Raw genomic sequence first — 11,833 nt, forward strand, 5'->3', positions numbered from 1 at the left:
CTCCCCACTCTCTTTTCTTCTTCCGTCAGGGCGAAGTGGGACCCAGGGGATGGAAAGGAGAGGTTTGTCGAATTAGACTTTGCGGTATTAGATATAATCCATTCTGTCTTATTCTGCACCACAGTGAGAAGGCCTGTCAAGCCTGCATGGCTGCTATAAAAGACTTACAGAGCCAGTACCTTCAGGCCTGTGGAAATCTGGGCCCCCGGGCAGAAATATACATCACAAAAGCACTCTTTCCCTAAGATGCACACATCTGCAAATCAAACACTTACTCTACTGTCTGCAGAATCACAATTTAAGGAGATACAACTTCCCTCAGTCGCTGCCATTTGTAGGACATCAAAACATATCTGCTTTTTGATCATTAGAAAAGCAGATATGCAAAGCTTCACTGTTATTCACTGTTTACTAAAGCTCCTTTAAGACTGTCATTGCCCTACACCTATATCTGCCAAACCTTTCGCCCGTGCGTGGCACACCTGCAGGTTGACAACAACAGCAGCCTATAAAGTCATTGTACTTGTTCTTAGGCAGGTTTACAGAAACTAGTTTCTCTTGACTGACAAAGCATTTGTATTTGTCACAAATTCTGTCAGTTGAAATACCAGATTCGATCAGTTTCAGCTAGCTAGCTGTTCAGCTAGCTAGCGTTGGAAACTTTTATTGTTTCCAACTGACTTGATCTAAACTAAGAAAGCTGTAAAGGTTTTATTACACCCTGGTATAGCAGATGTCAGAAGACTGAGGTAAAAGCTGTATGTCCGAGCCATGTGGATGAAAGTTGCTGTTTTAACATGTTTTCACACCCAGGGTGTCAAATGCTGCTGTTTTTGTCAGAGCCACTGGTGTATCAAAGATTTCGTAGACCGGCTGCTGCAATATTGGACTGAATGGAGCAAGGCAGAGAGGAATGAAGGATGACAGAGCACCAGTGCTATTGAACTATTGTGGTTTTGGTTCAAATGTCTTCTCACAGCACCGTGAATGTTAAAAAATCAAAAAATCTCATTCTATGTGTACATGTGGCAAGTTGGGATACCCACCTCACTATTACTGGAACAGCTCAAAAGAGACCTTGCGTGTCACTCATGGACGCCCCAAAAATGATTTGAGATTGAGGATGAGTTTGCAGTGTCTGACTGCCGAGCTAACACCAATGTTGATATGCTACGATGTTTTAAATTCTTACATTACAAGAGAAAGGGTTTTGAATGAGGACAAACCTGTGTTTGACACAGGTAACAGTATCCCAGGTAGTTCACTGTTATTACCTATTACACAACCTTCCAACAAGCCTTCGTATTATTTATCTGCTTATGCAGTTGTTAGGAGTGTTAAGAAAAAGTGTTTAGCAGTCAGTAATTGCAGATCAGTTTTACTGTTTCTCTCTTTAGAGTGTGACTTTTTTGTGCTCTTTTGTTGCTGCTTCAGAAAGGAGTGACAGGTGATACGGGCCCCAGAGGACCCGATGGAAAGAAGGGTGACATGGGCCACATGGGTGTCATTGGTCCCAGGGGATTTCCCGGACAGGATGGGTCGCCAGGCCAACCGGGCCAACCAGGCCAACCGGGATATCCTGGCAAACCTGTAAGTGTGCCTCCTTTCTTATCTGATGTTAACAACCATAGCAGTGAGAATAAAAAAGGACTGAAAAATGTTGGAGAAAGGACACTTTCCTGCCACACCTGGAGAGGTCAGGGTTGGGAGTTACTGTGACACTGCTGTCAGTGTGTGTGAGCTACATGAAGATGGAGAACTGAGCATTGAGAAGATCCTCTAAATCTGCAGGCACGAGCCAGAGCATGTTTTCCAAGTCCCAGAGTGGCTTCAGCTGAATCAAAGTGTAATTGTGTGTTCCAGGGTAAGCCTCCCTCAGACGAACATCTCGTAAAGCTCTGCACTGATGTTCTGCGTAGTAAGTATTTGTTTGTGTTCACATCACTCTGCGGTGCAAAAACCAAAGCCGCAGTTGTCTCAAACATGCATTTCACACAATAGCTTTTCATCCATATCCACTTGTTGCAGTAAATTGGCGAATGGGCTTAGTCTAGTTTAAGTGCAGTTGTTTTGTAAAAGACAGTCTTAAACTCAGAATGAACGTGTTAGTCGTGATAAATCACCTCCTTCCTGTTTTTAGCCTTTGACGTAAAGAAGAATCCAGTGAATGTTTTTTTCTCACAGCTCCTTTTTTCCCACCCATAGATAAAATAAAAGATGGATACTGTACTGTCACCTGCTGGTTTGTAAAGTCCTGTTCTGAAGCCTTGAGATGACATTTCCAATGTTGCCATCTCAGTGTTTTGAAACTGGATGTGACAAATGAGGCGTGGATGTGGCTGTGAAAGCATACACTCATGGACACGAGCTGAATAATGTTCTTTTCTGCCTCTTACAACGACCAAAGGTTTCAGAACTGGTTTAATGTTGGATTCAGTGTAACGAAATGAGTATTTCAGTATTTTGCTGACTTCTGTAGGGTCAAAAGGCTTTTTGTCTCTTAGTGGCCATTTCAAAAATGCAAAATTAAGACAATTCAGCATGTTGTCTGAATAAAGTCTTATGTTGTCTGTACTATCAGGCTTTTTAACTGCTGCTCACAGTCCTGTCTGTCTGCTGTTTTGGGCTAAGCTTTTAGTACAAACCTAAAAAATACAGAGACTGCCTATAGATTCATATTATAAGACTGAATAACTGCAACTACGAGTCTAAAGCTGGCAATTACATGCTGTAGATTATAAGACGCATTAAGCAAAACAAAACAGTCAGATAAGTCAAACTTGACTCAGCTCATTCTTCGTGCTTGCTCCACTTCTGTACCATAGATTCATTAATGTTGAATTCTCTGCAGCTGCTCTATTCCCGTGTTCTACTGCGCGACTGACAGCCTTGAGTTTGAAATCCGCTTCGTAAGCATGTCTCTTAACAGGTGCCATTTTACAGCATGGCACAACCAGAATTCATACATAAGGCGGACGGTCAATTTTTGAGAAAATTAAAGGATTTTAAGTGCGCCTTATAGTGCGCAAAATACAGTGTATTGTTAAAGTGTGTAACAAAAGCAGATTCTTCTCATGTTGTGGCTGTGCCCTACAGACCAGCTGCCAGCATTGCTACAGAGCCTGACTCCTCACTCTAGGTGTGAACCCTGCCAGGGTGTGAAGGGTCCTCCAGGTGAGCCAGGAGCACCGGGACCCAAAGGCTCCATGGGAACTCCAGGCTACCCTGGCAGAAATGGCGCTCCTGGTTACCCAGGACCTCCTGGAATACAGGGCCCCGCAGGCCTCAAAGGTTTGATATGACACAGTTTCTTAAAGTTATGAACCAGTACCTTCAGACAGGTTTATGTTGTCTGTACACAAAGCTTCCTCTCACCAGTGTTATATCTGCTCCACTGTGACAAAAAGCTCCATTCTGGCTCCTCACTCTGATGAAAACAAGGCAATAAGTAACAACACAGCATCACAAAGAAGCGATGGGACAAAATTTACGACCGCTTTCATCAACAGTTAAAATCAAAACAGTGTCAATAATGAACAAATTGGATGTGTTGATGTTCACTGTACCCCATAAAACAAGATCATTAAACAAGCGAACATCAGTGAAAGTCAGCAGAGCAAAAGACAACAAATGCTCCACACCCATCTCAGCGAGCTGTCTGTGATTTATCACCACTTCAACACAGAGAGTGGCTAATCAGCTGTGGAAGATACCACTCCACTGCTGTGTAGCATTTTAACTTGTTAGGCCAGCCATGCAGCGACTTTGGAGGAGCTGGTTGAGAACATTAAGGGAAGACACTGAATAATTCTGTGCCCTGGATGTGCACATATCCAGTGTACAGGTACAGTGGGGCAAAAAAGCATTTAGTCAGCCACCAATTGTGCAAGTTCCCCCACCTAAAATGATGACAGAGGTCAGTAATTTGCACCAGAGGTACACTTCAACTGTGAGAGACAGAATGTGAAAAAAAAAATCCATGAATCCACATGGTAGGATTTGTAAAGAATTTATTCGTAAATCAGGGTGGAAAATAAGTATTTGGTCACCTCAAACATGGAAAATCTCTGGCTCTCACAGACCTGTAACGTCTTCTATAAGAAGCTTTTCTGTTCCCCACTCGTTACCTGTATGAATGGCACCTGTTTGAACTCATCATCTGTATAAAAGACACCTGTCCACAGCCTCAAACAGTCAGACTCCAAACTCCGCCATGGCCAAGACCAAAGAGCTTTCGAAGGACACCAGGAAAAGTTTTGTAGACCTGCACCAGACTGGGAAGAGTGAATCTACAATAGGCAAGCAGCTTGGTGTAAAAAAATCAACTGTGGGAGCAATCATCAGAAAATGGAAGACATACAAGACCACTGATAATCTCCCTCGATCTGGGGCTCCACGCAAGATCTCATCCCGTGGGGTCAAAATGATCATGAGAACGGTGAGCAAAGATCCCAGAACCACACGGGGGGACCTGGTGAATGACCTGCAGAGAGCTGGGACCAAAGTAACAAAGGTCACCATCAGTAACACACTACAACGGCAGGGAATCAAATCCCGCAGTGCCAGACGTGTTCCGCTGCTGAAGCCAGTGCATGTCCAGGCCCGTCTGAAGTTTGCCAGAGAGCACATGGATGATACAGCAGAGGATTGGGAGAATGTCATGTGGTCAGATGAAACCAAAGTAGAACTTTTTGGTATAAACTCAACTCGTCGTGTTTGGAGGAAGAAGAATACTGAGTTGCATCCCAAGAACACCATACCTACTGTGAAGCATGGGGGTGGAAACATCATGCTATGGGGCTGTTTTTCTGCCAAGGGGACAGGACGACTGATCCGTGTTAAGGACAGAATGAATGGGGCCATGTATCGTGAGATTTTGAGCCAAAACCTCCTTCCATCAGTGAGAACTTTGAAGATGAAACGAGGCTGGGTCTTCCAACATAACAATGATCCAAAACACACCGCCCGGGCAACAAAGGAGTGGCTCCGTAAGAAGCATTTGAAAGTCCTGGAGTGGCCTAGCCAGTCTCCAGACCTCAACCCCATAGAAAATCTGTGGCGGGAGTTGAAAGTCCGTGTTGCTCGGCGACAGCCCCAAAACATCACTGCTCTCGAGAAGATCTGCATGGAGGAATGGGCCAAAATACCAGCTACTGTGTGCAAACCTGGTAAAGACCTATAGTAAACGTTTGACCTGTTATTGCCAACCAAGGTTATGTTACAAAGTATTGAGTTGTATTTTTGTTATTGACCAAATACTTATTTTCCACCCTGATTTACGAATAAATTCTTTACAAATCCTACCATGTGGATTCATGGATTTTTTTTTCACATTCTGTCTCTCACAGTTGAAGTGTACCTCTGGTGCAAATTACTGACCTCTGTCATCATTTTAGGTGGTGGAACTTGCACAATCGGTGGCTGACTAAATACTTTTTTGCCCCACTGTAATTGTACAACTGTCAGTAATAGTTTAATTCATTTTAAGTTTATTTATGTATCACAAACCATACTGAGTGGAGAAGGCATTTTTCGTCTGAACTCTGCACACATCTGAATCTGCCAGTAGCCCTTTGTTAAATGCAGTGTGATTAAAAAAGCGAGCTATGCCTAACCAATCCAGGAACTCCTTGACCCGGGATATGGGATAACAAAACGTTCTCACTCCCAAAGCGTCGGAAGGTTGGTGGTTCAATCCCTGGCTCCTCCAATCTGCATGTCAAGTATCCTTGTGCAAGATACTAAGCCCCAGTTCTCCGATGCATCCATTGGAGTGTGAGTGCAGTTAGAAAAAGCAGTAAGTTCAGAGAAAGTGTGATTGGGTGATCATGGCTTTTTTATAGAGCACTTTGACGACTCCGGGAGAGTAGAAAAGAATAAGAATCAGTCCATTTCCTATATTACGAGTTTGGAAAAACGAGGAAACATGAGAACTGTTTGGAATGAATCTACACATGTAGGTTTATTTTACTTAAATCGCTTTGGAAAACACCATCTAACACGATTAAGGTGGTGGTTAAGATTAGGGAAAAGGTTAGGGTTAGGGCTGGAATACATGGCTGGAGCGTGTATTACTGCGGGAGTGTCATTGTATTCGATGTCATTCACAATCCGCCGTGTATCATGGGAACGGCCACCTTTCGCGTTCCCATGGGACGCCTCGGGATGTGACAAGTTGTCGGTATGTTACACGTCGGGAGTGAGAACCACCTCGGGATAAAGATCAAACTGTGACACCTCGTTCACCTTGCGATAGTCAATACAGAATCCTATAGACTCTTTTTTTTCTACCACAGGAACTATGGACCGTGCACTGTGTGACTCTTTCAGCCCTATGAGTAATTTGTCTTTTGTGCTCAGGTAACCAATAGGGCGTTAAACATACTGTCACGCCAAGGCTCTCTGGGCCTGTGTGAGATGGCAGGCAGCCCACCGCCATAGCCTGAAACACCTCCAGGAAGGACTGGGGGTCATCTGCCTTCCTGTTTGGTGTAGCACCACCACCAGAGCAGGAGGCGATGAAGTAGCCCCAGACTGAGCAACCAGGTTCTCCAGCACCCATGTCTGTCACTTAGCCTGGGTGTCCAGCTGCCGCTCATTTGCGACCATCACCACCATCTGAGCCAGTGCCTTAACTGGCTGCAGTACCTGTGGGTTCAACATGTCACAGTCATTCAGCCGACCTGACCATTAAACTCCTGCCACCATATTGGACTCGACTCATATGCTGTTTTTCTGATATGTTGTGTTAGTTTTATGTCAGACAAAACATGATGGAAAGATTTCAGAAAGTTTAGCTTTTTAAAACTGGGAAGGGCGCAAATCGTTTTTCACAGTACGGTATACGAATATCTCCCACTGCGACCTCACTTTTGGAGTCAGCCTCTAGTTGCAAGGAGAGCCACTGAACCTTTTGGTATCGTTTCCTTTTTCAGCATGGGAAGTTATTGTTTGCATGGAAAACAGACGTAAAATGTCCCCAAAACTCAAATTTACAGAAAACATGGCATTTTTGTTCCCGAAGCTCTCAGTCTGAATCTAATGTTAGTTTTTAAACACAGACCTATCATATCCCCAGGTGACATGGGACCCAGAGGGTTGAAAGGCAGAAAAGGAGATGGAGACCAGGGACCACCAGGACCACCTGGACACCAAGGTATGTTTCATTGTGCACATATTAACCTATTAACTGCTTTTACAATCCCATAACCTCCACACTGGTACTACCCTCTATTATTCACCTATGCCAGGAACTTTACCTGAGAGTTCTGGAAAATGTGTGAAAGCTCTTAGTAGTGTGGATGTTTAATAAATGCCACAAATATACCACGAAAATGAACTTGAATGATATCCCATTCTTAATTTTAATATAGTGCACATTTATGTACACTTATAAATGTACATTTAAGTACGTTTATAAGGCTCTTCTATCTGCTGACCCCACTCTGTCATTTTATGTGGTTGACCACTTTGTGGCTGAGTTTTTGTTGTTCCCACCCACTGTGTCATAATACCACTGTGGAGTTGTTGCATTATTTTGTAAACCTATGATCTAACTGACTTGAACTTCCTAATTCAATTATCACTGACCTAAATTAGGCTAAGTACAGAGGTGGTTCTTATTTCAATCTTTTCTTTTCCCTCCAGGGATTCAGGGTCCCCGTGGCTTTGATGGGATTGGCCAGCCGGGCAACCAGGGAATCCCAGGCAAACCGGGCCCCCCGGGAGATCCTGGCAAAAGGGGTAGCCCAGGACTTCCAGGGGTTTGTGACATCTCTATGTGCTATCAGACCTACAATCTCAGGGAACACTACAGCAAAGGACCACACATCTGATGACATGGGAGTGAGAGAGGTTGTGTTTGACTTGGCACACACTGCTGACACCTTTAAGACAGAGATATCTGCAGCCAAGGCAGTTGTAACCTCATGAGCTGGTATGAACAGAAATAGGGAGGGCATTGATTCATGATCACTGAATTCATGATCAAAGAGGGTCAAGCTGGCTAGCGTCCTAGATATTTTAAACTTCTAAAGTTTAAATAGTGAATTCTAAATCCTGATTGAGTCAGACGAACACCAAGAGCTGTAACTGAGTCGCATTGTTTTTGTCAGTGTAAGAGGCAAGAAGGCCAGGAATCTGAATAATAATAAATATGTCTACCTCCTTGTTTACCTGAATTACTGTTTAAGTTAATGATACAGAAGGCAAATATGATTAATACCCTCAATAAATATGTATAACCTCTATTAATTAAATCGTGGGCTAATGTGAGAAAAGCACAATTACTATAAACTGCATATTAAAATATTAAAGAAATAGAAAAGGATCAGTTCTTATGCTGTGCTTGGAACCTCTGCTTTTCTACTGAGGATCAGCCAGTGAGGTTATTTCTGTCGTCTGTGCAGCTCTGCCTCTGAGAAATGATCCCATCTGCAAATGGTAAAAAGTGCAGCACCTGCCGCGATGATGAATCAGGATCTGTTGTATGGAACACATTTTCACATGATTATGTTGTGGTTCGCTAAACGCTTTGGTCAAACATATGAATTTAAACAAAGTTCAAAGGTTCATAACTGATAAAGATCTTGACCTCCTTCAGGTGCACAGTACATGTAATCACTAAAGGTGGAAAAACATATTTATGTCATGTTTTGTGCACAGAGCATCACAATTTGTTCAAATCCAAAGCTGTGACAGATGGGTTGTTTTTGTTTTCATGAAACCTGTTACTGCTTTTAATCTGTCATATTTGTTTTCTTGTTTGCCAGTATTATGTATTCACTTTGCATTCCTTTTGTGTTCATGTGGATTACTGTAAAACCTCTGTCAGTGGCCTTAATTCACCTCAGCTGCAGAATGAACAAGTCCTTTATATTTGAAGCTTAGATTAAGTTCTTTCTTCTTCTTTCAGGTGTGTATTTTATTTTAAAAACAAACTCTAATTGTAATATTGCTGCTTAAGCCACTTGCAAGTGAAAAGGTCATCCATGTCTTCAACATTATCCATCGTGTTTCTGCTTTGGATTTCTTTTCTCTATTTTTAATACTGTTAAAATCATTAATTATTTCTAGTCACTTTCCTTTTTCAATCATTTATTCTGCCTTATAAATTATACAGCTTTTTTTTTTTTATCTTAACAGTCTCCAAACACCTCACAGGGCACAATCCATCACATCCTAGACCCCCTTTTAATTTGAAATTACTGGAGGAAGTGTGGAGTTTTATTAATTTCAACCTGAAAAAACAAAAACTAAAAAAAGATATATGATTCAGACTCACGGGAGTCTGACTAGTGAGTACTGTAGTAATATTATTATTCAAACACACCCTTATAGTTGAGAATTAAAAACAAACTATTCCTAATGATAAAGCTAAGAATAAGAAAATTTAGCACAGGTCAATGTACTGATAAAAACAGGGTACTATCTATATCGTGGTTTTCAAAGATATATTATTGCAGCAGTGAATATATTTGGCAACATGTTGCTATTTAGAATTTTTTTTACAAAAATGAAACGCCTATAACAGCATTGGAACAGAAAGTTATGATACGGACGCAATTTACAAACATCAAAACAGTATAAATGTTATTTTTAAATAGGTTTTACTTTGTCAATGCATACAATGTCCTTTTTTTAATTTCTTCATATTTGGAGAAAACACTCACATTTACTGTAGACAATCAGAATACTGCATTAAGAGGAAATGTCTCTGTGACCTCATGAAGCAAAACTTCTTACCCTCATTATGCAGACTATCTATAAATATGTGAACTGACCAACCTTTGGTCCCAGGCTCAGCTGGAGCAGCAGCAGTTGTTTGGACTTCAAGTTTGGGTTCATAGGCTGCCGCTTGGTTAATTGTTACCACAAAGGCCCCAGTGCTCCATAGAATACTTTCTTGGTCTTACACAGCGTCACAGTCACAGAACAATGAACTGAATTAGGCATCCTTCTTAAATGTAAGTATGTTTAGTCGTCCTACAGCAGGATCACAATGTGAACAAATTCATTTTACAATTATATGTTAATAATTTTGCGATACAGTACAAAACATAGCATTTTAATGCTAACAGGCTAACATTTAAATATTCCTTTTATTGTGTTTTTTAATTAACAAATTCTCTCCATTCTTTACCCAACTGATAGCTAACAGTTAACAAAATCAACTCTGCTTAGCTGTGTACAGAAATGAGTGGAAAGATGGAGCCTAATAGGGCAGTTTTATCAGATCCAGGTAGACGGACTTAGCATGATGCAGCTTATCCTTGCTAACTGTTCTAGACAAAATTCAGTGAGCATTTTCATACAGGAATAATCAGTGAAACAATGAATGCAAGTACTGGGACACAATATGGTAATTATTTTTTCACACAACATCTCCGTCAGCATTTGTACAAGGTGTTTGTTTTCATAGGGAACGGCTCCCAGAGATCCCCAATTCCACGTATGGTTAGGATTGATAAGGCATGTTATCACTTGTAGACTGGAAGGCTTTACAATTTAGGAAGCCAATTTCCCAACAAGTCTGGTGTTTAAGATTTTTAATTTTTCACTTGTCAGAATAAACTTGGCAAGATTCATATGACTGCTGCGAGTGGGGATAGAGTACAGTTAAACTGAGTTTTTAAAACCCCAGCAATAAAATTCTGACCAGTGCCTTCACCATGATGAACGGCTTTTAAAACATCCAAATTCATTTTTGCAGAAAAATTAGTGTCTACAACAAGTGAGTCCAATATCCATTAATATGTGTATAGGCTATAAATAGATATGAAAGTGGTTTATCCTCATTTGTCTGAAAATGAAAAACATTTACCCATTTGTAGAAATAATGGGATTTTCATCAGGAAACTCTTTCAGATTAGAACATTTAAATGCAGCCATTTTGCATTCATTGGTTTCCACTGAGTAATATGACATAAACATTAACATAATGTTAATAAGTTTATATTGCGCATAGTTATTAACTGATCACTCATCTGAATTTGTTTCTTTGTTTGGTTCCTGTTCAAAGTGTAATTATTGTTGAATATGTATAATCAGAAATGTCAGTTTGGGAGTTATTTCCTGTTTTCACCGTCCTATTTATGCGAATGTACAAATGTGTGTTAACAAGCGTGTGTTTCTCTTCAGCAGTCAATGCTGTCAAAAAGATGCTAAAACTTTCCTGTCATTGTGTTGCTATACACAATGTGCTTTGAGGTAGCAGCCAAGAAGGGTGTAGTTTGTGTCTGTGAACACCCGTGTGTACACCTGTGTGGATGAGAGCACTTGTATTCAAAAGGTTTCTCCATGTAACGATATGCTAGGGAGTGTGGGGAGCTATAGCCCCGTCCCCCAGGGCATGAAGCAGGTATGAAAGAGATCCAGGCCCCAGACATCCAGAGGCCCCAGAGTATGACAACCCAAGGAGGACCACCAGGGGGGCAACCGTGCCATCCTCCTGGGAAGAGCTGAGGAGAGCCCCAGATGAGGGGTCACCCAGCAGCCACGGAGCAGAGGCCACAGGGGGTTGCAGTGACGTGCCTGTGGGCTCTGCCAGCAGCCAGCTGTGCCAGAGAGGACCGAGCCCTAGGCCCAGAGACCAGAGGGCCCCCCACCCCCCAGGGCCCAGTTGAATCACAGGCGCCAGGTGCTGCCAAGCAGCCACCTGGAGTGAGCTTGTACATACATGACCACCCAGCCCCAGACACCAAGAACCACCAACGCACTGACGTCTGAGGGCATCCGCCACCGGCAGGGAGTGTGGTGGGGAGATAAGCCCTCATACCTCGGAGGGCCTGAGATGTTCCCAGAGAGGTGGAGTCTAAGACCCGACCTGACACAT

The 11,833-nt window shown here is 42.2% G+C and overlaps 1 protein-coding gene across 1 annotated transcript in view; it reads left to right on the forward strand.

Annotated features, from left to right (window-relative positions):
- LOC146701142 (uncharacterized) overlaps nt 1-9,078 on the forward strand; it is a 67,806-nt gene extending 58,728 nt beyond the window's left edge. The window contains exons 28-33 of the mRNA XM_085469300.1: nt 30-62; nt 1,435-1,590; nt 1,864-1,918; nt 3,097-3,291; nt 7,079-7,156; nt 7,648-9,078. Coding sequence (XP_085325426.1) covers nt 30-62; nt 1,435-1,590; nt 1,864-1,918; nt 3,097-3,291; nt 7,079-7,156; nt 7,648-7,835 — 705 coding nt within the window. The 3' untranslated portion in view covers nt 7,836-9,078. The remainder of the gene's footprint in view (nt 1-29; nt 63-1,434; nt 1,591-1,863; nt 1,919-3,096; nt 3,292-7,078; nt 7,157-7,647) is intronic.
- The last annotated feature ends 2,755 nt before the right edge of the window (nt 9,079-11,833 follow it).

Source organism: Copadichromis virginalis, linkage group LG9, assembly GCF_057382275.1.
Source record: "Copadichromis virginalis isolate Kocher_CV1m ecotype Utaka linkage group LG9, C_Virginalis_male_GT1.1, whole genome shotgun sequence".
Lineage (NCBI taxonomy): Eukaryota > Metazoa > Chordata > Actinopteri > Cichliformes > Cichlidae > Copadichromis > Copadichromis virginalis.